Source organism: Euleptes europaea, chromosome 1 (genome assembly GCF_029931775.1).
Source record: "Euleptes europaea isolate rEulEur1 chromosome 1, rEulEur1.hap1, whole genome shotgun sequence".
NCBI classification, from domain to species: domain Eukaryota; kingdom Metazoa; phylum Chordata; class Lepidosauria; order Squamata; family Sphaerodactylidae; genus Euleptes; species Euleptes europaea.
Genome location: NC_079312.1, coordinates 118,314,319 through 118,342,271, shown reverse-complemented (window position 1 = coordinate 118,342,271; position 27,953 = coordinate 118,314,319). Strand labels below are relative to the sequence as shown.

The following is a 27,953-nucleotide window of genomic DNA, read 5'->3' as shown; positions in this document are numbered from 1 at the left end:
CTCGGCAGCCCCTCGGCGTGGCAGCGGCGGGCGGCGAGGGCGGCTGCCGCCAGGCGGGTCCCGGGCTCCCCTTCCCTCCGCTCCTTCGTGTAGTCGTTCTTCTTTCCAAGGATGGGCGCTGGCTTCCCGGCAAGGTGGGCTCCGTAGACGTGCCCCCTTCCCCCGCCGCCTAGGGAACTGGGACGATTAGAAAAAGAAGCAGCAGCAGCAGCAGCAGCAGCAGCAGATTCAAAACCCGGGCGAGGATGGAAAAAGAAAGCAACGCACCCACCCACTATGGATCCCTGGAGACAACCAAGTGGAAAGCAGCAGATCCAGGCAAAGGTGAGTTCCTTGCAACATCTGGGGAGCGAGTGTGAGCGACCCACTCCTTGTCCTCTGTTCCTCCCCTTGCCCCCCAAGCAGTGGGGCTCCGGGCGGCAGGGTGACGACATGCATGGGTACTACAAATGTCTACGAAATGTACAGTCTCTTTCTGCCCCTTCTCTTCTTTGAAAGTTTCCCTGCAGTGGAGCGGTCAATTCCTCCTTCACCCTCGCCCCCCTGCGAGGGCAGCGGGGGGGGGGGCTTCTCTCCCCCCCCCCATGTAGCTCACAGGCAGGGCAAAGGGAGCTGGGCTGTCTTCCCTAGTGATGGCACAGGGAAGAGAAGCGAGCTGACTTCATGAGTAGAGAAAGCTGGCCAGGATCCAAAAAAGCTCCAGTCCCTGCTCATTCACAAAAAAAGCATCTGGTGTGGTGTTTTGGCATTCTGCTGGGCACACCGCACTGGCAACGCTCCAGTGTCTTGGGGAATGCCCTAGCAGTTGTCTGGGTACGGATTTCGGCGCTATGGAAATGGGAAATGCTTTGGGTTTGCTTGGAGGTAAACCATATGTTTGAATGTTCCCCAGGTTGAACAAAATTTGGGTTTAAATTGAAGGAGGAAAGGTATTAGGAAACATTTTTTACAGTAAGAGTTGTTCAAAGGTGGAACCAGCCACCCAGGGAGGTGGTGAGCTCCCTCTCGCTGGCAGTCTTTAAGCAGAGGCTGGAGAAACATTTGTCAGGGATGCTCTAGGCTGATCCTGCATCGAGCAGGGGGTTGGACTAGATGGCCTGTATGGCCCCTTCCAACTCTATGATTCTATAGCATCCCCAGGATAAAGGGGGGGGGGGCTGGGAATTAATATGTGTTCCCCTAACCGGCTTCATTTATTTGCTGAAAGTATAATTAAGCGGGTGTATCCTAGCTCGCCTGTGCCCCTGCCAAGGATTTACTCCTCTGCTCAGCTCAATATTATCCGTTCTGGTTCCCCTGTTTTTGTGAATGGGCATAAACAGGTAAGCCGCAAGGGAGTCCTGACAACAGATTCCCTGGGACAGGTGGAAAACTCCCTGTACCTGACCAGCCACAAAGACTTGAAGGGCTGTCATATAGAGAGGATGGTGCAGAGTTGTTTTCTGTTGCCCCAGAAGGTCGGACCAGAACCAACGGGTTGAAATTAAATGAAAAGAGTTTCCGTCTAAACATTAGGAAGAACTTTCTAACAGTTTGAGTGGTTCCTCAGTGGAACAGGCTTCCTCGGGAGGTGGTGTGCTCTCCTTCCCTGGAGGTTTTTAAGAAGAGGCTAGATGGTCATCTGTCAGCAATGCTGATTCTATGACCTTAGGCAGATCATGAGAGGGAGGGCATCTTGGCCATCTTCTGGCCATGGAGTGTGTGTGGTTTTTTTTTTGTGAATTTCCTGCATTGTGCAGGGGGTTGGACTAGATGACCCTGGTAGTCCCTTCCAACTCTAGGATTCACTGTTACTGTGGATGCCTTTTCTGTTAGGTTTGTTTTGTGTATGGATGAAGTACACCTAGCCGGCTGCTTTTGATGTGTGTCAGTTTCAATAGGGCCTAAAAAGTCTTCCAAAGTTCTTGGCCTCTCACAAGAGCCAGCCCAAAAGGTGGTACCAGAACCAGCCACTTGGTTACTGCTCACCATCAGGGGTGGTCTTAGGCAAGGGGCAACATAGGTAGCTGCCCTGTATTTTGGGGGGGAGGGGCTCCAACTGGTCACAGTCCCACCCTCTCAAAGGAGAAGAAGAAAATCAGGTTTCTGCTGCTGCTTCAATCTGCTGTTTCAGGGGCTTGGGCTTCTAGGGGTAGCAGTGGCTCCCGCCCACCTCACACTGGGCAAGGGCATCTCACATGAACCTGCCTTATATTGAATCAGACCCTTAGTCCATCAAATTCAATATTGTCTACACTCCCAGGTCTCAGGCAGAGGTCTTTCACATCACCTACTTGCCTAGTTCCTTTAACTGGAGATGCTGGGGACTGAACCTGGGACCTTCTGCATGCCAAGCAGATGCTCTACCACTGAGCCACAGCCCCTCCTTGGTGGGGGGGGCAATGTTTCTGGGGCTCCCATCTGGACTTTTGCCCAGGGCTTCAGGATTCTAAGCCCTCCCTGGATCACCATCACATAAGCCCCCTAGAATACGATGTTTCATCCTTGACTGTGGTGCTAGGCACCTCTGCTGCATTCACCCAAAGCCACATACAGAATGTTTTTGGCTTTCATGCTCTTCATTAGTGGCCCACATTTCCCAGTCACTGATCAAAGTAGCATTTAGCTCAAAAACTTGCTGTTTGCTCTGATCTGACTCACACTGGCTTAGGCCCTGTTGGGAGGTCATTTGGCTCCAGTGATGTAGTATTGATCTTTGTTGCTTGGCTGTGCCAGTACATGCAAAATTAGCTGGGGATGCATAGCTGGCTTGAGTAGATTGTAGAAAGATAATGCAGTGGTAAGCTTGTCCCTCTGTTTGAACAAGTGATATCCCACAGGACTGGTTTCAGTGAGTGGAGAACACACAGCCAGGTACTCGGGTGGTTTGTGGAAAGGAGAGAGGAAGAGCAATCAAGACCGGAGCAACGTAAGGCTGGATACTAGACTATCATCATTGTTCCCTCTCCTGGATTTTCCTTTGGGGAAAAGGAAAAGATGATGTTAGTACAATACCCAACTAAACGTCACATGAACACATGAAGCTGCCTTATACTGAATCAAACCCTTGGTCCATCAAAATCAGTACTGTCTACTCAGACCAGCAGTGGCTCTCCAGGGTCTCAAGTAGAAGTCTTTAACATCACCTACTTGACTGGTTCCTTTAACTGGAGATACCGGGGATTGAACCTGGGATCTTCTGCATGCCCAGCAGATGCTCTACCACTGAGCCACAGCCCTTCCCCTACACAGCAGCTTGGAAAAGCCCTTAGAACCTGAATGTATCAATGAAATGCTCTGGGAGTTTCCAGTGGGGGGGAAGCAACAATACCAGTGTGAGGAAGCAAAAAAAGCAGATGCTCTACCACTGAACCACAGTCCCTATTTATTCTATTCTATCGCAAGACACTATTGCAGCATACTGGCACAGGACAGAGGAAAGTACGGAAATAATAGGTTTAAATTATGGACAGAAAGGTACCGGCTGGATATTACGAGGGTGGAATTTACAGTAAGAGTTGAACACCAGTGGAATCGTCTGCCCAGGGAGGACATGAGCTCCCCCTCACTGGCAGTCTTCAAGCAGCAGACGGATGAAAACTTGACAGGAATGCTAGGCTGATCCTGCATTGAGCAGGGGGTTGGACTAGATGGCCTGTATGGCCCCTTCCAACTCTATGATTCTAAAGCATAAGATGCTGTTGGACTTAAAATTGTCATAGTGAGTGGAAATTTTACTGGGTTTTAAACTCATCTTCAAAATTAGACACTTTTGAATATATGAACACATGAAGCTGCCTTCTACTGAATCAGTCCCTTGGTCCATCAAAGTCAGTATTGTCTACTCAGACCGGCAACAGCTCTGCAGGGTCTCAGGCAGAGGTCTTTCACATCACCTACCTGCCTAGTCCCTTTAACTGGAGATGCTGGGGATTGAACCTGAGACCTTCTGCATGCCAAGCAGATGCTCTGCTACTGAGCTGCAGCCCCTCCCCAAGTAGCCTGGAAGGGAGAGGAGGGGAAAACTAAGGTCTGGTCTCCATCGCTCAGCAGGAGTGTTAAGAAGCCCTTCTGCAGCTGAGATCAAGTCCCTTTCCCCAAACAATAACCTACAGTGCAATCCTAAGAAGAGTTAAACTCTTCTAAGTCCAGTGAAGGTGATGGGCTTAGAAGGGTTTAACTTTGCAAGGGATATAACATAATTAAACAGATAATTTAAGATAATTAAACAGTGCCTCTTGCTATGAAGCTGTCCTGGTTTTTCTAGGTCATGTGTACTGACCAGTTACTCATTAAAAGGTAAAGGTCCCCTGTGCAAGCACCGGGTCATTCCTGACCCATGGGGTGATGTCACATCCCGAAGTTTCCTAGGCAGACTGTGTTTACGGGGTGGTTTGCCAGTGCCTTCCCCAGTCATCTTCCCTTTACCCCCAGCAAGCTAGGTTCTCCTTTTACTGACCTCGGAAGGATGGAAGGCTGAGTCAACCTTGAGCCGGCTACCTGAAACCAACCTCTGTCGGGATCGAACTCAGGTTGTGAGCAGAGCTTACTCATTGGTTGCTGGGAATTCTGACATCCCCACCCCCGCTAAAAAAAAAAACACAACCTAGAAGTTCTGCCATGGGATATCAAATTTTTCCAGTGCTTTATGAGAAATATTTTGAAAAAAGAAGAAATGCAGATTCAGCCATCAGCTAGTATTATGATTGCTGATTAAATTTCCATGTGGTTATGTGAAAGTCATGAGTACCTACTGGATAATGCCCAGGGCTGCCAACAGCCTGGAGAAAAAATCACTTGTCCCTTAAAGGGCCTTGAAGATCAGATCTAGCACTTTGAATTTGCCCAGTAAGAGGCAGCAAAGTAAGAGAGTAGAAAGGTCTAAAATTTCTTTCATTCTCTTGACAACGGAAGATGTGCGGTAAAAGAGGCATCAAGGACTTTGATGCACGGCTGTTTCCCTTGTCACCTGACGACTTCGGGTCTTTGTTTTGATCATTCATGTCATTTTGATTATGCCTTTGTTTTGATTATGCATACCGTTTCTGACCTTCATTTTGCCTACTTTTTCAGATTCGATGTAAAACAGGTCCCTGAAAACGCAGGCAAAATGCGGGGAAACGAAGGGGGAGGGGGAGGCGACCTCTGATGGTCGGAAACGGCGTGCATAGTCAAAACAAAGGTGTCGGAGGGGTGACTGCAGGGAAACAGCCATGCATAAAAGGCCTAAGAGATAACAAGAGAAACAGCAGTGAAAGGTTTATGTCTTCCCCAGGGGAGTTTGGAGGAAAAAGCTGAGGAGCTCCTGCCTTTCATTAAATTCTGCATGCACAAGGACTATACCACAGAATTTCCCATTTACTTTGCAATGTTCTCTGTCGCATGCTGTTTCTCATTTGCTGTGAACATAGGAACATAAGAACATAAGAAAGGCCCTGCTGGATCAGACCAAGGCCCATCAAGTCCAGCAGTCTGTTCACACAGTGGCCAACCTCTAGGAAGCCACTAACAAGACGAGTGCAGCAGCACCATCCTGCCTGTGTTCCACCGCACCCAAAATAATAGGCATGCTCCTCTGATACTAGAGAGAATAGGTATGCAACATGACTAGTATCCATTCTAACTAACAGCCATGAATACCCCTCTCCTCCATGAATATGTCCACTCCCCTTTTAAAGCTCTCCAAGCTGGCAGCCATCACCACATCCTGGGGCAGGGAGTTCCACAATTTAACTATGTGTTGTGTGAAAAAATACTTCCTTTTATCTGTTTTGAATCTGTCACCCTCCAGCTTTAGCAGATGACCCCTTGTTCTAGTATTATGGGAGAGGGAGAAAAACTTCTCCCTGTCCACTCTCTCCAAACCATGCATAATTTTATAGACCTCTATCATGTCTCCCCTCATCCGCCTTCTTTCCAAGCTAAACAGCCCTAAGCGTCTTAACCGCTCCCCATAGGACAGTTGCTCTAGTCCCCTAATCATTTTGGTTGCTCTTTTCTGCACCTTCTCAAGCTCTGTAATATCTTTTTAGGTGTGGTGACCAGAACTGTACACAGTATTCCAAGTGTGGTCTCACCATAGATTTGTACAAGGGCAGTATGATATCAGCAGTTTTATTCTCTATTCCTCGTCTAATGATGGCCAGCGTGGAATTTGCCTTTTTTACAGCAGCCGCACACTGGGTTGACATCTTCATTGAGCTATCCACTACCACCCCAAGATCCCTTTCTTGGTCTGTCGCTGCCAGCACAGATCCCATCAGTGTATATGTGAAGTTGGGAATTTTTGCCCCAATATGCATCACTTTACACTTATTCACATTGAATCTCATTTGCCATTTTAATGCCCATTCTTCCAGTATGCAGAGATCCTTCTGGAGCTCTTCAGTCCGATTTTGTTTTAACCACCCTAAATAATTTGGTGTCATCTGCAAACTTGGCTACTTCACTGTTTAACCCCAACTCCAAGTCATTGATGAACAGGTTGAAAAGCTCCGGTCCCAACACAGCTCCCTGAGGCACCCCACTGCTCACATCCCGCCATTGTGAGAACTGACCATTGATTCTGTTTGCCTAGTTTGGGCAAACCTTCCAGTCTCTGAAGGAAGACTTTTTTTCTCTAATTGCTTCCTTCACCTTACCCGTTAGCCATGGTGGTGACCTCTTGGACTTATTACTACCTTTCCTTACCTGGGGTATACAAGCTAGCTGAGCCTCTAGTAATGTGGACTTGAGTAACCCCAAGCCTTTTCAAGAGATTTAACCCTCCTAACTGTTCCTTTCAACTTCCTCTTTACCAGTTTCCTCATTTTAGAGAAGTTCCCTCTTTTAAAGTCAAAGGTAATTGTGTGAGATTTCCCAGTCACTTTCCCACTTACATCTAAATTAAATTTGATGCCATTGTGATCACTATTGCCAACTGGCTCAACTACATCCACATCCCGCAATAAATCACTGGCAGCACCACAGAGTATTAAATCCAAGATCGACTCCCCTCTGGTTGGGTCTATGATCAACTGTTCGAGGGCACAGTCATTTAGGATGTCTAAAATTTTTATCTCTTTGGCTTGACTGGAGCATACATTTATCCAATCAATATGAGGGAAGTTGAAGTCTCTCATTATTACTACTTCATTACCTTTACATGCTTCTCTAATTTCATTCTCCATCTCAAGATCAGCCTGAGCCATTTGGTCAGGGGGCCGATAGAACGTCCCCAGTAAATCTCCTTTGGGGCCCGGAATCGTCACCCATAAGGATTCTGTGGACGAGTCTGCCCTTTTTATGGTCTCTAGCTTATTAGACACTATGCCTTCCTTGATATACATAGCAACACCCCCTCCAATACGCCCTTCCCTGTCATTTCTATACAGTTTGTAACCAAGGATGACTGTATCCCACTGGTTCTCTCCCCTCCACCAGGTTTCTGTAATGCTCACTATATCTATGTTTTCTTTTAAAACCATGCACTCTAATTCCCCCATTTTTGCTTGGAGGCTTCTAGCATTAGCATAGAAACACCTCCACACTGTTTCTCTCTTGCCTGGCATGTGCCTTTGGGCATCTTTAAGTGGCTAGCCATCATTTTTTTCCCCATTCCCTTTCATGTCCAAGTAATTCCCATGTGGGCAATCTGAAGCAATTTCCCCTTTGTCCATGTGCACTGAGTTTGCCTGAACCGGATGCTTCTCAGCTCCTGTCGGCTTTCCCCCCAGGTTCAGTTTAAAAGCTGCGCTGCCACCTTTTTTATATTACGCGCCAGCAGTCTGGTTCCCTCCTGGTTCAAGTGGAGCCCATCCCTTTTGTATAGGCCCGTCTTGTCCCAAAATGTTGCCCAGTTCCTTACAAAAGCCCTCTTCCCTGCATTACCGTCTCATCCACGCATTGAGACTCACCAACTGTGCCTGCCTAGCTGGTCCTGCACGTGGAACAGGTAGCATTTCTGAGAAAGCTACCTTGGAGGTCCTGGCTTTTAGTCTCCTGCCTAGCAACCTAAATTTGGATTCCAAGACCTCTGGACTACATTTCCCCACGCCGTTGGTGCCATCATGCACCACAACCACTGGCTCCTCCCCAGCACTACCTACCAGACTACTGATACGGCAAACGGGAGTTCGTGGGGGGAGAGAGAGACCTGCAGATCGTTATTCAAGAAAACAGTTTATTCTGGCAGCTGCGACCCAGAGCACTCTATCGAGTAAAAATCTCTGAGCCCCGATCATACTGAGGAAGGGATATTTATCCAAATTCAAGATATGACAACCCATCAACATTCAGGGTAGGCTGATAGCACTCCAGACATAGAGGCGGCGCAGTACAGTTCAGTTCTATCCAGTTTCTCCTATCAATGTTTATAGTTCACTCTGACTCTTCATGACTCTTAACCCACTTCCTTAGCACACAGACATACAGGGATATTCTGCCCAGCAACAAGCTATTCCCTGGCTGCCCTAATACATTTTACAGAAAGGAAAAGAGATTATTACAAATTGCTAAATCAGTGGATCTTCCATAGTCAGGGGAAGTCTACCTGCTGTCACACTACCTATATGACGGGTAATGTCCACAACCTTCGCACCAGGCAGGCAAGTCACCATGCGGTCCATGCACCCACCAGAACCCCCGCTATCTACATTCCTAAGGATTGAATCCTCCACTACAAGAAGCCCCCCTCCCCTCTGAGGCATATCCTCGGTACAAGAGGATATCTGTTCATCCACCAAGGAAGAGGTCCCTTCTAAGGTACCACATCCCCCTACCTCAGTGAGATGGCCTCCTTCCCCAAGGGCTCCATCATCCGTGACTGGCAGGTTGCCATCACCTTGGGACTGGGATGTGACTATTTCATCCCCGGAGTCCTTAGTCACCTCTCTCTCTGCCTGCCTCAGCTCCTCCAGTTGAACTACCTTGGCCTTGAGGAAGTGAACTCGCTTCCTGAGAGCCAGGAGCTCCCTGCACCGAGTACACACCCACAACTTCTGTCCAGCAGGCAGATAATCATACATGTGACACTCCATGCAGCACACTGGATAGCCCCCCGACCCCTGCTGGCTTTCTACCTTCATAACTGTTATTGTATTAATTATTATATTATTCTTTGGTGTTGTAACCCTGCCCTTTACTCTCTTGCACTCTTCCTGTACCAAATAAGAACTGAGTGCCGAAGTTCCTTGCCCTGCAGCTATCTGCTGCTAATTCACATAGATATTCAAGTTGCTCGGTACTCCAACCGGATGGAGAGAGTTACTCTGCCAAGATAAAAAGATTTTATACTCACAGATCCCCAGTCACGAGCCACAGGGCAAGAGCCCTTGTGCTCTCACCCTTTGGCTCACACCTCTGGCGAGCAGGAGCCTTGGAATTTAAATGCTCACAGCCCCCACCTCTCAGACACAAGCTCCAATCACAACAACCCCACTTAACAAGGGAACAATCAAGCTTTCAGGCAGCAATCAACCTTAATCACCCACTGGCAAACAATCACAACCCTCTCCCAGCAAACCTCAATTAAATCCTCAGTTTAGTTAGGCTTCCCAGCGTTTTAAAAAAGGCAAAGTTTAAACTCACCCCTGCCTGTAGTCCCCAGCTCAGCTCAATCAAAATTCAGCCTCTGGCGAGCAGGAGCCTTGGAATTTAAATGCTCACAGCCCCCACCTCTCAGACACAAGCTCCAATCACAACAACCCCACTTAACAAGGGAACAATCAAGCTTTCAGGCAGGAATCAACCTTAATCACCCACTGGCACAACAATCACAACCCTCTCCCAGCAAACCTCAATTAAATCCTCAGTTTAGTTATGCTTCCCAGCGTTTTAAAAAAGGCAAAGTTTAAACTCACCCCTGCCTGTAGTCCCCAGCACAGCTCAGCCGAATCAGCTGTAGAGTATTGACAGCTTAGTCTTGGATCCAGTTAGGAGATGTGATATGAAACTGGGTAGACTATAACTGGCTTGGCAGCAGAAACCTTAAAAATCTTTGTCTCAGCTATGCTGGGACAAATTTGAAATAACTTCAGAAGAATTACCTTAGGCAGTTCATGAGAGGGAGGGCATCTTGGCCATCTACTGGACATGAAGTAGGGGTCACTGGGGGTGTGGGGGGAGGTAGTTGTGAATTTCCTGCATTGTGCAGGGGGTTGGACTAGATGACCCTGGCGGTCCCTTCCGATTCTATGATTCTATGAATCATTCAGGCAGTTTCTGACCAATGCCTGAGATCCACTGACTGAAGGCACTGTAGTACTTATCTGTCTGGTATTCCTTTCTTTCTGCCATCCTCTAATCTAATTGTTCTTTCCTGTTGCTTTCAGAGGATGAAATAGTGTCCATGGCAGACTCCACAACTACCATTGGTGATATTGAAGGGGAGCTCTTCAAAATCGAGAGGATCCGTGAAGTCCTTGTGCGGAGGGAGTCAGAGCTCAGATACATGTGAGTTGGGAGCGAAGGGAACATAAGAACATAAGAAAGGCCATGCTGGATCAGACTAAGGTCCATCGAGTCCAGCAGTCTGTCCACATAGTGGCCAACCGGGGGGCCTCTAGGAAGCCCACAAACAAGACAACTGCAGCAGCATTATCCTGTGTTAGGGCTGTTGAAAAAAAAAATTCGGTATAGTTCAGATTCGGCTGAATTCGGCCCGTCTGGATTCGGGATATGTCAAAGTCCGAACTCCCCTGCTTCGGGTCCGTGCAATTCGGCGCGAGTTCAAAGTTCGGGGAAAAAATTCGGCCGAATAAAGCCATTAAAAACACAACCGCGCCTTTCCGCAGCTCCAGGGGGGCATTTTTGGGGGTAGAGGTCCCAAACTTTCAGCAGAGCTTCAAAGGACCCTTCTTGCAAGACCCCCCAAGTTTTGTAAAGATTGGGTCGGGGGGGCTGAGATATGGGCCCCGAAAGGGGTCCCCCCACCCTTAATGTGCATCTCTGAGCAGAGCTTGCCTCCAAAGCACAAAGCTCCCAGCCCCGACAAACAGCTGATGAGAGCAAGGGCGGGGCAGGTGCGAAGAAGTTTGCAAAGCAACATAACTGCAAAGCAACACTGCAAAGCAACACAACTGCAAAGCAACACAACTGCAAAGCAACACCTTTGCAAACATGCAAAGGGTGGGGCAGGTGCTAAGAAGTTTGCAAAGCAACACAACTGCAAAGCAACACTGCAAAGCAACACCTTTGCAAACATGTAAAGCAACACCTGACACCTGGGAGTTTGCAAACCATGAAAAGGGACAGAGGCAGCTAGCTATGCATAATGAGCAGGAGGGGGTGGAATTTCCCCTTTTGCATGGGACTCGGGACCAGGCAAATGCATTCTTTAAGTCACCATTTGAAAACCAGTTTTGAGCAAGCATCAAAATAGACCTAACCGTCGTATGAATGAGGGAAAACCTGAGGACACACAACTGAAGCCCCCCCTCAAACCAGGGAGAGAGAGACTTGAGGGGGCACACACACCCCTGGCAGAATGGGCGAAAGCCCCCTTTGGCTTCCCCCCCACCCACAGAAACTGCTCCCTCCCCCCCACACACACACAAGATAAAAATTATAGATTAAAGCCCCCAAAGGGGTCTTACTGTGGCTGTCTTCTGTTCCATCCGGAGGGCCTGGGAGGACTGGGTAATCCAATATGATTCTATTTAAGCACGGGAGGTTTGCCTTGGATTTGCCGCTCTGGAGATGCATACAAGATCGGGTGATCCATTCATCCCAATAGGGAAAAGGGGAAAGCCCATATCTCGGGACCCCCTGACCCAATGTTTACAAAACTTGGAGGGTCTCTTAAGAAGGCTTGTCTGAAGATATGCTGAATGTTTGGGGGCTGCACCCCCAAAAATGCACCCCCTGCAGCCACGGAAAGAGAAAAGGGGGAGCCCATATTTCTGCCCCCACTGAACCCATCTTTACAAAACTTGGGGGTCTCTTAAGAAGGCTTGTCTGAAGCTATGCTGAAAGTCTGGGGGCTGCACCCCCAAAAAAGCACCCCCTGCAGCCACGGAAATGGAAAAGGGAGGAGGGAAAGGGGTGGAGCCCATATCTCGGGGGGGCCTGACCCAATGTTTACAAAAATTGGGGGGTCTCTTAAGAAGGCTCGTCTGAAGCTCCTCTGAAAGTTTGGGGTCTCTACCCCCAAAAATGCGCTCCCTGCAGCCACGGAAAGGAGCGAATGTGCACAAGCACCCCCCACACGAGGATTTCTCTCACTCACTCTCTCTCCCAGCCGGGCCGCGCAGCAGCTGATTCCTCCAGTACTCAATCCTGACTGATTGGCCAGAAGAAGACCCAGCTTGGCCACCGATTGGCCGGGGGAGGAGAATGCTGCTTACTAACGGTTATGCTTATTACTGACGCCCAGAATTGGCCGGATTTATTCGTGAACTCCCAAACTCGCTGAATTCGGCTCCCCCGGCTTCCCGCCATTTTTGAGTTCGGTTCGTCCCGAACAAAAAACCGCCGAATCAGGGGAAATTCGGCTGTTTTTCAGTTCAGGCCGAACCGAATCAACAGCCCTATTCTGCTTTCCAAAGCACCCAATATATTAGGCATGCTCCTCTGATCCTAGAGAGAATAGGTATGCATCATGACTAGTATCTATTTTTACTAGTAGCCATGAGTAGTCCTCTCCTCCATGAACGTGTCCACTCCCCTCTTAAAGCCTTCCAACTTGGAAGGCCTAAGGGGATGCATGTAGGAAGGCTGAGCAAGACGTAAAAGCCTCACCTCGTTTTATCCGCTAGTTTGTGAAGTTGCGAGAGAGAGGTGGTCTCTCGGATAGCATACAGCAGCTCCTAAGATTAGTACAGTTCTGCAATCACAACCTATCACCATAATGGAACCTTAGGAGCACAACCAAAGGTAGGGCACAGCCTTCCACCCTCAAACCGATGGCAAAGAGCAGCTGCCCAGCCCTATTTCAGTTGCAAAATGGTGCACAGGGGAGGCTAACCCCCCTTTCCATCACCTTCCTGATCAGGGGAGGGGCCGGGGCTCAGTGGTAGAGCCTCTGCTTGGCATGCAGAAGGTCCCAGGTTCAATCCCCAGCATCTCCAGTTAAAAGGGATTAGGCAAGCAGGTGATGTGAAAGACCCCTGCCTGAGACTCTGGAGAGCCACTGTCGGTCTGAGTAGAAAATACTGACTTTGATGGACCAAGGGTCTGATTCAGTATAAGGCAGCTTCATGTGTTCGTGTATTCGAAAGTGTTTTGTTTTTTTTACATCCTACCACAATGTCAACTTCATTGGGAGATTCTGTGTTCTAGAATTAGAGGGAAAAAATATAAGAACATAAGAAAGGCCCTGCTGGATCAGACCAAGGCCCGTCAAGTCCAGCAGTCTGTTCACACAGTGGCCAACCAGGTTCCTCTAGGAAGCCCACAAACAAGACGACTGCAGCAGCATCGTCCTGCCTATGTTCCACAGCACCTAATATAATAGGCGTGCTCATCTGATCCTGGAGAGAATAGGTATGCATCATGACTAGTATCCATTTTTTACTAGCAGACATGAATAGCCCTCTCCTCTATGAACATGTCCACTCCCCTCTTAAAGCCTTCCAAGTTGGTAGCCATCACCACATCCTGGGGCAGGGAGTTCCACAATTTAACTATGCTTCTACCTACTTTCTCCACCTGATTCATAATGTTATAACCCTGCAACAATGCCCTCTTTTAGTCACTATTTCCCATAGACCTACAGGTCTCAGATACTTTAGCACGACCTCATAGGGAAGATGCTCCAAGCTCCTGATCACTTAAGTCTTTCCAGTGCCCCCATGCTCCTTCTGAGGCAGTATGACTCATTTGGTACACAATATTCTAAATGTGACCTCACCAGAGGTTTGTATAGTGGCATGCTGATAGTTACTCATTTGTTTCAAATCCCTTTCCTAACAACCCTAATAACAAGATTGCCTTTTTACCTTCAGCAGCACTGAATCAACACAAGTTAATTGTGCAATATGTGAAGAAGTGCCTCTTCCTGCTTGCCCCAAGCCCACTAAACCTTCAGGCTTTCAGTGATGTTAAATCAAATTGAGACTGTTCACAGCTCTGAAAGGACCATACTATTTTTACAAAGCAGCATGGCTCCAATACTGCATCAAAGCCTCCAGTTATCATGCCACCAAAACAAAGTATGGAATCCAGCTCCTACTTAACCATGAACTGCAGGGCAGCCTTTCTCTAGCAGCATGATAGAAAGGAGTACGGGGGAGCACATATAACCACAAGGCAGGGACAATAAGGTCTCAAGAGCAAGCAATGATGATTTATCCTGGATCTGTCACATGAGAATTAGAATCATAGATCATAGAATCATAGAGTTGGAAGGGACCACCAGGGTCATCTAGTCCAGCCCCCTTCCCAATGGAGGAAATTCACAACTACCTCCCCCCCCCACACCCCCAGTGACCCCTACTCCATGCCCAAAAGATGGGGGAAACCCCCTCCAGGATCCCTGGAGAATCTGGTCTGGAGAAAAATTGCTTCCTGACCCCAAAGTGATGATTAACATCACCCTGGGCATGTAAGAAAGGGCCATGAGAGCCAAACACTGATGCAACCCTTCCTGCCCTCCCTCTCATGATCTGCCTAATTTCACAGAATCAGCATTGCTGACAGATGGCCATCTAGCCTCTGTTTAAAAACCTCCAAAGAAGAAGAGCCCACCACCTCCTGAGAAAGCCTGTTCCACTGAGGAACCGCTCTGTCAGAAAGTTCTTCCTAATGTTTAGCTGAAAACTCTTTAGATTTAATTTTAACCCGTTGGTTGTGGTCCAACCTTCTGGGGCAACAGAAAACAACTCTGCACCATCCTCTATATTTAGGGTTGTCAACCTCCAGGTACTAATTGGAGATCTCCTGCTATTACAACTGATCTCCAGCCGATGGAGATCAGTTCACTAGGAGAAAATGACCACTTTGGCAACTGGACTCTGTGGCATCAAAGTCCCTCCCCAAACCCCACCCTCCTCAGGCTCCACTTCAAAAACCTCCCACCAGTGGTGAAGAGGGACCTGGCAACCCTGTCTATATGACAGCCTTTCAAGTACATGAACATGGCTATCATATCCCCTCTCAGCCTTCTCCTCTTCAGGCTAAACATACCCAGCTCCTTCAACCTTTCCTCATATGACTTAGTCTCCAGACCCCTCATCATATTTGTTGCCCTCCTCTGGACACATTCCAGCTTGTCTACATCCTTCTTGAACTGCAGTGCCCAAAACTGAACACAGTATTCTAGGTGTGGTCTAACCAGAACAGAGTAAATCACTTAGCGTGATCTGGACACTATGCTTCTGTTGATACAGCCCAAAAGTGATGCCCCCATTTTCTAGGCATGTCAATTAAAGATGTACAATGTGCCATACAGAGAACCTGAAAAGCTCAGAGAACTTACCTTGGTGCCATTAAGATTACTTGAATTCTCTTTATGTATATGATGTCTCCCAATGTCTGTACTGCAGAAACTGCTGGTCTATGCTAAACATACTGCAGATCAAGAATGACTCAGCAAAGAATAGCTAATCTGATCCAGCTCTACCACCACCACCCCAATAACCCATCCCCATGGGAAGAATGGTCATTGTCAGAGGTTGTATGGCCATTAGAGATATAGTTGAAAGCCTCTTTGTGTTCTAAGAATGACTCGTTGAGTATACTTTTAACAAAATATGGCCTCCTCCTATTGTCAAAAGACTTAGATTTTTTGCTATAAGTTGCAAAGCATGTTCTTGGGGCTCAGTTGAAGAGAAGTGATATAATAACCCCAATGATGTCATCTGGTATCCCTTGTGCAGGATAACTCCAGCTCCTGTCCAGACCAAAACAGGCTTTTGAGCAATGTGTGTAAAGTGCCGTCAAGTCGCAGCCAACTTATGGTGACCCCTTTTTTGGGGGGGGGGTTTCATGGCAAGAGACTAACAGAGGTGGTTTGCCAGTGCCTTCCTCTGCACAGCAAGAGGAAGATCCTAAATCCCAATATATTAAGTTATTTATTTACTTAAGCTTTTATACCCTACCCTTCATAAGAACGTAAGAAAAGCCATGCTGGATCAGACTAAGGCCCATCAATTCCAGCAGTCTGTTCACACAGTGGCCAACCAGGTGCCTCTAGGAAGCCCACAAACAAGACAGCTGCAGCAGCACCATCCTGCCTGTGTTCCAATGCACCTAATAGGCATGGTCCTCTGATGCTGGAGAGAATAGGTCTGCATAATGACTAGTATCCATTTTTACTAGCAGCCATGGATACTCCTCTCTTCCATGAACACGTCCACTCCCCTCTTAAAGCCTTCCAAGTTGGCAGCCATCACCACATCCTGGGGCAAGGAGTTCCACAATTTAACTATGTGCTGTGTAGAGAAATATTTCCTTTTATCAGTTTTGAATCTCTCACCCTCCAGCTTCAACAGACTACTCCACATTCTAGTACTATGAGAGAGGGAGAAAAGCTTCTCCCTGTCCACTCTCTCCAAACCATTCATAATTTTATAGACCTCTATCCTACTGGCTTAAGGAGGTTTAGGGTATTTCGGGCCAGCTATTAGGGAAGAAGCATCACCAAACAGGTGGACATTTTCAGCATCCCTATACTTGCTGTGAACAGCAAAGTATGGATCTTGCTACTTTTGCTTGTTTGGAAATTTAAAGTTAATAATATGAGGTCAGAGAGGATCATATATTACTGAAACGAAGATTAGCTTGCTTCTGCAGAAGGACCTCCCATTTGTTGTATGTTCCCTGGCTTTTTCTCGCTTGGCTTTGCAGTGAGAGATGGCTTCGGAGGGAGTAGGGAAGAAGCTCCCATAGTTCTGATTTCTATACTAGGCAAAACCATCTTTGCTTCATTTTCTCTGAACTCTGAATCACTTCTTGGCTAAAGCACCTTAGCCTCTGAAGTTGAGGCCCTGCCACACAGAAGATAGCTCCTCCAAAGACAGGTATTCAGCATACTGACTGTAGATTCCAGACAACAACCTCTTTTCCCATAAAAAGAGCAGAGGAAGCTCAAGAAGTGGTGGAACGGTCATGTCAATCAAAGATCCTTACCATTCCTGCCATGGGAGAAAGCAACTTAATTTTTTTTTACCAGTGGAAGCAGATGACAGAAGGTATCATTTCAGCCACTTTCTTAACAGTGCTCCATACCAGCCCATACTGGCTAATCTCTGGCAATACAAAATTTAACACAAGAGATCAGTGTCTTTCCTGTTCATGGCCATGGAGAAATGTTAGAGATGTTGAGCTTAAAAAGGCTCTGGTTGGGCTGTCATCCAAAGCACCTGATGGTCTGTTTCTCTTAATGGGACTCTCCTTTAGAAATTTCACTTGGTGGTACCACCTATTCCCATATTGAACCTCGAGCTACAGAAGGTTACACTTCTTTTTAAAGGGACCTGTAGTAAGTAACCACCCTGATCTGGATGGCCCAGGCTAGCCTGATCTCATCAGATTTCAGAAGCTAAGCAGGGTTGGCCCTGGTTAGTGCTTGGATGAGAGACCACCAAGGAATACCAGGGTCATTATGCAGAGGAAGGCAATGGCAAACCACCTCTGAATATCTCTTGCCTGGAAAACCTAATGGGTCCCTGTAAGTCGAATGCAAATTGACAACCTTTTTTTTTTTTGCCATCAAGTCTCAGCTAATTTATGGAGACCCAGTAGGGTTTTCAAGGCAAGAGATGTTCTGAGGTAGTTTGCCATTGTCTGCTTCGGCGTCATGGCCCTGGTATTCCTTGGAGGACTCCCTTCCAAATACTAGCCAGGGTCGGGGCTGAGAGTGTGTGACTGGCCCAAGGTCACCCAGCAAGCTTCCATGGGACAAGTGGGGATTTGAACCTGGGTTTCTTAGGTCTTAGTCTGACACCTTAGCCACTATGCCACATTGGCTCTCATAATGGCACTTTACACACAGTAAATAACCTGTCCGGCTGGGCGAGGGAGTGAGGGCAGCTTTGGCATTCATTCCGATCGTTTTTCCTATCCTGTTCTGGCATGAAGCAAAGCTTGAGATTTTGTTTTGTTTTGCTGAAGAGCTGTTTGGAATCGGGGCTGTGGTTTAGCTGGCCTAAATAACGAATGGACAACATGAGGAGGAAATGGGAAATATTGTTTTTTTCCAATGAGTAAACACTGCCTGTGACCCCAAGAGAGAACTGTTTGGCATCAGCTTTGAGCAGTGTGCATCCCTGTGGCCTTTACTCACCTACCATGTGTCTCCTATCAGCTTTAATTCAAACATTCAGGTTGGAATGGATGAGGACGTAGGAAAGGCTTTTCCTGCATCTGTCTTCGGCTGTCTACCCCACACTGGTTTACCTCTCAGAAGTCCTGCCATCTTCCAAGTGAAGGAATCTGTGGGTTGGTGTTTGCTCCCTTCAGGGTTGTTATGGACTTAGTTAAGACTTCCACCAAATATTGTTGTTGTTCCAGTGGGTTTGTTTTGCCCACCACTGGGCCTAGTGTTGCCAGATCCAGGTTGGGAGATTCCCAGAGATATTGGGGGTACAGAAGAAGAAGAGTTGGTTTTTATGTACTGACTTTCTCTACCGCTTAAGGAAGAATCAAACCGGCTTACAATCACCTTCCCTCCCCCTCCCCACAACAGACACCCTGTGAGGTAGGTGGGGCTGAGAGAACTGTGACTAGCCCAAGGTCACCCAACTGGCTTTGTGGGGAGGAGTGGGGAAACCAACCCAGTTCACCAGATTAGAGCCCTCCGCACATGTGGAGGAGTGGGGAATCAAACCTGGTTGTCCAGATCAGAGTCCACTGCTCCAAACCACCGCTCTTAACCACTACACCATGCTGGCCACATACCCTTTCCTCCGCATTACTGGTCAGTGGGCACAGCCAGGGATGCCTCCACCATGGGCAGCGGGAGCACAGGTACTATGCATCGGTGTTTGCTCCCTTCAGGGTTGTTATGGACTTAGTTAAGACTTCCACCAGATATTGTTGTTGTTCCAGTGTAGAGACTTTGCTGGCTGTTAATTGACTTTTTCTTCTGAGTGTGTCTTAAGCAACATTTGACGTCTAATAAATTCTCCCACGCAGCCACCCACCCTGGTGACTCTTGACTGACCCCATGTGAGTCTCCCTTCTGACACATGCATCTCCTTCAAAGCAGCTTAGCCTAGCCCTGCCCTCCTACCTGAGGAATGCCTGTGCAGTAGTACATCTCAACAGTCTGAGCTTTTCCCAAGATGGGAAGTTTCTTTTATTCATGCTTTTCTGTAAACAACTTTGCTCTTGCGACAGAGGTATAGTTGAATTGTGACATGAGGGCATCAAGCTTCTCCCTTAGGCTTCTTCCTCAGACAGCCATTTTGCTGTTGGTTGCTCAGGCAGCTGCATGTCTCCCATGTGCCTCCTGGGAGCCCAATAAATGGTGCCTTACTGCTGTTATAAAGATCTAAAATGTACTTATTCTGCACCAGTGCCAACTCAATACATTTGGTTGCCTGCACAAAATGGTGCCCACATCTTCCATCTGAGCTGCTTACCACCCTTCCAAGTGTTTGGCTGTGACCTGTGCACACACACACTCATTTGCTGCCATAAAAACATAAGAAAAACCCTGCTGGATCAGACTAAGGCCCATCAAGTCCAGCAGTCTGTTCCCACAGTGGCCAACCAGGTGCCTCCAGGAAGCCCAGAAACAAGACGACAGCAGTAGCATCCTGCCCATGTTCCACAGCACGTAATATAATAGGCCTGCTCCTCTAATACTAGAGAGAACAGGTATGCATCATGACTAGTATTCATTTTGTCTAGTAGCCATGGATAGCTTTAAAAGGGTAAATAAAATAGTCTTTCAAAGTGTAGGAAATGGTGTTATAGATTCATAATGATGTCATAAGGCTTAACAGTGCTATCCTATGTAGAGTCACTCCAGTCTAGTCCCACTGATTTCAGTGGGCTTAGACTGGAGTAACTTTGCAGAGGATTGTACTGTAAAAGACCTAAAACCAGGCGCTGTGCCAGGCCAGCCACAGGAAAAGCCACCGGAGAGGACCATGGACAGCTCCCCAGCAACTAAAGTACCGTATATACGTGTATAAGCCGACCCAAGTATAAGCCGAGGTGCCTAATTTCACCCCAAAAATGGGAAAAAATTAGGCACCCACGTATAAGCCGAGGGGGAAATGCACCCCCCCCCCGCAGGCTTACCTGACCGAGCTCCAGGTGCGCATGCAGGAGGTGGCGGCGGCGGCAGCCCCCTCCCTGTGCGCAGGAGGCCCCGCAGGTTCAGCTGGCAAGCGGGAGGAGCGGCCCGGGTGAGGTGGGGGGGGTGGGGGGGAAGAAACCGCTGCTGCCCAGCAGAAGGCGTGATCGCGCAAAAGGCGCGATCGGGTGGGGTGGGGGAAGAAACCGCCGCCACCGCCGCGCAGAAGGCGCGAACGGGTGGGGTGGGGGGGAGAAGGCAGGACAGCCCGCCCATCAGCTGGCCTGCAGGAGCGCGCTGGGAGAGGGCCCGGCAGGGGAATTACCGTATTGACCCGAGTATAAGCTGAGGTAAGTTTTTTAAGCCAAAAATCATGGCTAAAAAACTCGGCTTATACTCGAGTATATACGGTATGCTCAAATAAACCATAGGTTTTTGATAGTACTACACTTGTCAATGTGGGGGGATCCAGAAACATAATATATTGTCTTGGATCTACCAGAGCAAGATTTCTGCCCACAGAGCATGACTATCTAACATGTGCTCATATTACTTGTATAACCATGTCCTATAAAAAGATGTTTGCATCACATGAAGCTGCCTTATGCTGAATCAGGTCCCTGGTCTATCAAAGTCAGTGTTGTCAACTCAGACCGGCAGCGGCTCTCCAGGGTCTCAGGTAGAGAGGTCTTTCACATCACCTATTTGCCTGGTCTCTTTAACTGGAGATGCTGGGGATTGAACCTGGGACCTTCTGCATACCAAGCAGAGGCTGTACCACTGAGCCACAGCCCTTCCCCTACTCAGCAGCTGATTTACAAGTATGGACTTACTGATTTTTAAATATATATATATATATATATTGTTTGGAAAAGCCCTTAGAATCTGAATGTATCAATGAAATGCTCTGGGAGTTTCCAGTGGGGGGAAGCAACAATACCAAATGACAGACATTTGTCACTTCAAAGTAATTTCTTAGTTTGCAAGACTATTTCCAGAAATTGATTTTCTTCTAACATTCCAGACTCGGTCTCTATATTATTGCAAGGAACACTGGAGTATAGTGCATAATACAGAATCTGATCCTTCCTGGGAAACTCCTGGAGAAAAAGAACTGTGTTTCTAGCCTTGGTGGCTACAAAAGGGGAAGGGGACCTTACTATTAAAATGAGCATAGCGGTTATCAAATATTTAGGAATCAAACCATATCTAGACTGTATTTTCAGTCATGGGTGTTCATCATAGCTTTGTAACAATGGGCTGAGCTGTGCTATGCAGATTAATTAGCATACCAAAAGACCTGGGAGAAACAGAAAATTCCAGAAAACAGCATTTAACAGGAAAGTTATATAACATAATGCGATCGGATGCATTTCCTGACATATCTAGTCCATGCACATTATGCACTGAGTTCTTGTTATATTTGCAGAGATTATGCTATAGCAGATACTGGGGGGTGGAGGAATCAACTCAGCCACATGCAAACAGCTAATCCAAACGCAGTCCAGAAACTACAAATATAGTTAATGTCTTCTGCATTTAGTGTCAAACCAAACAACGCTTGCTACAATATGTGGCTCTTGGCATTGCTGTAGAAATTATTGTAACAGAACAGTCATTTTTTTCTATATTAACAACAAAATCACTATATTCTTGATACTCTCCTGATGCCATGTTTACATGCAGTTTCTTGGACCCCAGACATAACTCCATAACATACAATCCACAGGGCTTGAAGGTTATAAATAGTATTTAGGAACACCATGGGCTAACAAACATATATAAAGCTGTGCTTCCATCAGCCTTGAGCGTAGATTGTTTTTCTAGTTGTCAGTATTCCTCAAACTGGATTTACTGCTAGAGTTACAAATAGCTTCTCGGGAGCTTGTGCTTACCTGGAAATTGACCTCAACTGCATTACAGCTGGTTTGAAAAGTATCCTCTGAACTATTATCAGATTCATCATTATCTAGGTGAATTAAGCATCTTTATGGAGCCCAGTCCTTGAACTCTTTGCACTATTCCCCTGCTTCAATCAAGGATGCTACCAGCTTTGCAAAAACACTGTGATTGACTTTTGAACTTTGCTTGTTGCAACATCTGTTTTGTGCCAAGCTGAGCATGCCGTAAGACCGCCTTCACAATTGGCTCACGGTTGAAAATGAACAGCATTTTTAGTAGCCTTCCATCTGTGCAGTGGCAGCATTTACCATGGCTACTAGACTAGTAGCCTTGACTGGCCCCCACTCACCATTTAATGGATTGATTGGATCCTTTATGTCCCAGGGTCATTATTGGGTAAGGGCAGGCCATACATCCTTTAAAATCAACTACATTATGGCATATGTGTTGCTTTTGCACCTCCATGGTGAATGGCATCAATTGGCAGCATTCACTGTGATGGTACATGGTCAGGACTGGGTCGATTGACCAACAGTTTCCCGGTGTCAGTAGAAGAAGAAGAGTTGGTTTTTATACCCCACTTTTCTCTACCTTTAAGGAGTCTCAAAATGGCTTATAATCACCTTCCCTTCCTCTCCCACAACAGACACCTTGTGAGGTAGGTGGGGGTTGAGAGAGTTCTGAGAGAACTGTGACTAGCCCAAGGTCACCCAGCAGGCTTCATGTGGAGGAGTGGGGAATCAAACCCGGTTCTCCAGATTAGAATCCACTGCTCTTAACCACTACGTCATGCTGGTTCTCAGTACATAAACTGAGGCTATACAAAGAAACACAAATATACTTAGATTTGGACTACAGTCCAGTAGGCAACATGGGCAAGACTGGAACACCATAGAGGCAAGGCATGCCCTATCTTCCTCCCCAGAAGGAAAGACAACCAGCCAGCAGATGTTTCCAAGTTTCTCTTCTCCTGCCAGAACACTTGCTGCCAAGCAGTGTATTTTAGTTCTGAGTGAATAACAGCTGTTGCCTCATAGGGTTCCTCTGGTCACCAAGGGAAATTAAATGGCTGCTTATTTATAGCTAGATTTGGGTCTAGTAGCACTTTAGAGACTAATAAGATTTTTGGAGTATGAGCTTTTGAGAGTCAAAGCTATCTGATGAAGGGAGTTTTGACTCTTGAAAGCTCATGCCCCGAAAATCTTATTGGTCTCTAAGGTGCTACTGGACTCAAATCTAGCTATTCTCCTGCACAACTACACACCTGAAACTGCTTATTCATAGAAAGGCATAATCTTTGGCATTATTCACCCAGCAGCTGATTTGATGGCTAAACAATTAGAGAAGCTAGAGGGCGTTCCTCAGCAGGCCTGCACAGAAGTAAGTCCCATTTTATACTGTCGGACTTACTCTCAGGAAAGTGCTCTCAGGGCTGCAGCCCAAAATTGGTTGACTCTGAGTTCCATTCGTTGAACTTTGCTGGAACTCTGCTTTAAAAAAGAACAATTATCATGTCCATAGCACTTTCAATAAACAACAATCTTTTCTCTTATTTATTAGGGTAGGTTGCTTGAAAACAAATCCCAAAATTATGGGGCAGGAGGTGCTCATTTGTCCTGCCCGTGTTGTCCCTTGTGTACACGGGGCTTTTTTGTTCTGTCTTTATAGGATGGACGACATACAGCTGTGTAAAGAAATCAGCCGATTGAAAAAAGACCTGCAGAAGGTGATTGCAGTGCCAGGTAAAGCCAATACTCATAGCTACTCTTCGATGGGATCGGTATTTAAGAGGTCACAACAAGAACTCAAAAAGTAATACAAAAATTGTGTGTAAAATTTATGAAAACTGAAATACAAATGTTATCCATTAAGTGCCGGATAACATTTACCGACTCTAGGACATGAGCCCAGTTGTTTCTTATTGATGACCTATTTATACTCTGATTCTGCTGAAAATTTTGGTGTCAATAAATATGGGCCATATTGACTGAAGAAGAAACCAAAACAGGAATTATCAGCCAGCATTCTTGTCTTGTTGTTGTAATCTTGCTGTGTGATTTTGTTAAGAATTTAGGCTTTGTTAAGAATAAGAATTATCATTTATTATGAATGCACTTTTTGATGAGTGACCTTGTTGTAATTTTGCTGTGTGAGTTGGTTAAGAATTTAGACTTTGTTAAAAACTAATTATTTTTGTATTTCACTTTTCATAAATTTTACACACAGTTTTTGTATTAATTTTTGAATTCTTGTTCTTGACCTCTGGTACTGTCTTTCTGATATTTTGAGGTCCTCCTTTGCCTTTTTTCTGCTTGGTTTTTAAAATGACATAGCATGAACAGAATGTGTCATATAAACACATAAAGCTGCCTCTGACTAGCAGTAGCACTCCAGGGTCTCAGGAGGAAGGCTTTCTCATCACCTACTACCAGAGCTCCTTTTAACTGGAGATGCCAGGGACTGAACCTGGGACCTTCTCCATGAAAAGCACATGGTGTGTCACTGAGCCACGGCCCGTACTGAGAGACTTCCTGTCTGGGTGAGGCTTCTTCTCTCAAATTATCTCTATGGGTTTTTGAAAATCTGTCTTGAAAGTAGCATCTATTGTCACTGAATACCTGCTAAGGACGATATGTGTGTGTAAAGTGCCGTGAAGTCGTAGCCGACACACGGCGACCCCTTATGGGGTTTTCAAGGCAAGAGACTAACAGAGGTGGTTTGCCAGTGCCTTCCTCTGCATAGCAACCCTGATATTCCTTGGTGGTCTCCCATCCAAATACTAACTAGAGCTGACCCTGCTTAGCTTCAGAGATCTGATGAGATCGGGCTATACCATGCTGTCTTCCCTCCCAGTGACAACACAACGAATGTTAAAACTGAAACTAGAACTGAGAAAGGTAATCACGCAAAGAGAGCCATGGGTCAATGCCAAAGGAGACTGAAGAAAGCACAGGCTGCAACCTGTGGTCATCAGTGAACACCATCACCTGGAGTGGGTTGTGATTGGAAGTCATCATCTGAAAGGGCAATAACCTGAACCATAGCCCTTTGTGTTAACAGCGTTCCTTGGTACTGAGTTGTATCCTCCTTTTCTTCATGATTTCATTTGGCATCAGCCCCCTTTCCTTGTACAAGACAGTGACCCACAATACTGGTTTGCTTCCTCCAGACCCTGACAAAAGCAATTAGTTTCTACCTGCAGTTCATTCTGCTTCCCTACACCACCACTGCCACAAATATCTGAAAAATCTGGCTTCAAGACTCGGGCAGAGTTGTCTTTAGGGTTGCCAACCTCCAGGTACTAGCTGGAGATCTCCTGGTATTACAACTGATCTCCAACTGATAGAGATCAGCTCCCCTGAAGAAAATGGCCACTTTGGCAATTGAACTCTATGGCATTGAAGTCCCGCCCAGCCCCAAACCCCACCCTCCTCAGGCTCTGCCCCCAAAACCTCCAGCCGGTAGAGAAGAGGGATCTGGCAGCCCTATGAATGGGGTGGTTGAAAGCGGTCCACCATTGACAGACAACAGCTCAAAGATTGTCCTATTGCACAATCCTCATATTAGTAATCCCCTGTCATGACCCAATTATTTTATATTTTGCCCCCACAGAGAATAAAAAATCCAAAGAAGATAAGCAGCGCGAAGAGGAGTTAGTGCAACAGATTCACAAACTCGTAGAGACGCGGGATTTCCTTGTGGATGATGTGGAGTTTGAAAGGCTCAGGTACACGTGGGAAACTACTGCTGTGCCAGTTTCCTGTATCCTCATAAGTGTCGCTTTTGCTGTTGTTCACATCTGTATCCAAACCTTTTCCAAAAGACCCCAGGGCAGCATCCATGGGGGTGATCCTATTTTATACTCATAACAACCCTGTGAGGTAGGCTAGGCTGGCAAAGGGTGACAAGACTGAGCCCGGTGAGCTTCACTGCCAAGCAAGGATTTGAATATGGGTCTCCCTAGTCTGAGCATCTTTACTCACTACTCACTACTCGGGTTGCCAGATACCAGGTAATTAAGGGGGCTGCCCACCACCCCACAGCTGGCCGGCGGGCAGAAGCAGACCAGCGGAAGGGGAGGTGATTAACATCACTTCCAGGGTAAACCCGGAAGTAGTGGGACACTCTAGCACATTCCTCCAAAAACTCTATGGTTTCTATAGAGGTTTTTAGAGGAATGTGCTAGAGAGTCCCTGTCACTTCCAGTTTTACCCTGGAAGTGACATTATTGTGCTGATCACTTCCCCAGCTATGCCTCAAATAAGCTCCTGCTGGTGGAGAGGGGGGACCTGGCAACCCTACTCACTACACCAGACACCCTCAGTATCAAAAGCAGCTTGTGGGTTTTTTTAAAAAAGTTTTGATAAAAGTTTTGATTAAAAAAAGAATTTGTTTACTTCACAACCAATGTTCAAACATCATTTTAAATTTACTTACTTTTAAAAACTTATTATTATATACTTAAGGAAGCAATTAAACCTTTTCCATGATGTGGCAATAGGACTGGGAATGGGGGGGGGAGAGAGAAGGCAAAAGATCAGACCAATCAGTATTCCAACAATCTTCATAATCAACCTACTTGATGTGTGTCATTTGTTATGGGCTACAATACTGGAGACTTTGTAGATTTTGCAATAGTTTGGGGGAGCAAAGTCACAAGAGCTGAGGAATGGAGGATTGGGACCATGTGTAGGCTAAAAGGGACAGAGGAGGCTCACCATACTTTGTGGATTTTGAAAGGGTACAAGGCTGTAGAAAGAAAAGGCCATCTGTATGTATCAATATATTTAGGCATTTTACCTGTTTTTTCTCCCCAGTGAGGAAGCTTATAAAATGACTAAAACACCCCCCCCACACACACACACACAATTTAAATAAACAGAAAAATCAAAGAGTACAATCAACTGCATCTGGGGCTTGTCCTGGATCCACATTCAGCTTACTCAAGGACATAGGCTGTGAGCCAGGGGCTAAGGGGAAAAAAGATTTAAGATCTTTCTTGCTCTTCGCCTCACCCCAAAAGGCTACTTGCACAAGGAAGGGAAACAGATGCAGCTGGCAGACACGTTCTCAAGAATTTCCCTGCATTGCTAGAAGAGCCCCTGGGCACTTATACAATCTGAAATACCTGCAACATGGCCAGCTGTTTTTTTCTCAACCTTCTTTGAAGTGGGACCCATTTCCAAATTTATATGTAACTTTTGGGATCCATTTGCAAAGTAACTCCATGCTACTTTCCCCTCTCCTCAGCATAAAATATTGGAATCTCATATCAATTAAGAATGAGCCAGTTTATATTTGACATTTATAAATATATAGCATAACTGAGGAAGAGCTAAATCTTAGTCCTGTAGCACCTTAGAGACCAACAAGATTTTTGGGGTATGAGCTTTCAAGAGCCAAAGCTCCCTTTCTCAGATATCTGACGAAAGGAGCTTTGACTCTCAAAAGCTGATAACCCTGAAAATCTTATTGATCTCTAAGGTGCTACAGCACCTGGATCAAGATCTTTTACTGCAGACCAACATGGCTACCCTCTGAAAATAACGGAGGAAGAGGCTGTATAGCCTTTTCACACATTATGCAGAGGCAAGCCCAAAATTTCCATCAAACCTCCCAAAACCTCCTCTCCCTACTCACCGTTTCCCCTCCAAGCCTCGTGAACCACCTGCAAGAGAGTCATGGCCCGCTTTTGGATCCCGACCTACAATTTGAGAACCACTGCTCTACACTAAATATGTTCCAGGACCAAGGAAAGACAAGACAGCAGCTTCTTCTTCATGAAGATTTGGAGTGTCTTACTCAGGAGACCTTGACTCCATGCCTTCAGTGTATCTGTAGTCACCTTCACACCAAGTGATGTATAGCCTGTGATTCATATCCAACTTCTAGGACAGTAACCAGAGTC

At 46.6% G+C, this 27,953-nt stretch overlaps 1 protein-coding gene across 1 annotated transcript in view; it reads left to right on the top strand.

Moving 5' to 3' along the window:
• Window positions 1–243: 243 nt before the first annotated feature.
• Window positions 244–27,953, top strand: part of LOC130492136 (bMERB domain-containing protein 1-like) — a 33,956-nt gene continuing 6,246 nt past the window's right edge. The window contains exons 1-4 of the mRNA XM_056865930.1: window positions 244–324; window positions 10,290–10,410; window positions 23,714–23,787; window positions 25,658–25,772. Of these exons, the coding sequence (XP_056721908.1) occupies window positions 246–324; window positions 10,290–10,410; window positions 23,714–23,787; window positions 25,658–25,772 (389 nt within the window). The 5' untranslated portion in view covers window positions 244–245. The remainder of the gene's footprint in view (window positions 325–10,289; window positions 10,411–23,713; window positions 23,788–25,657; window positions 25,773–27,953) is intronic.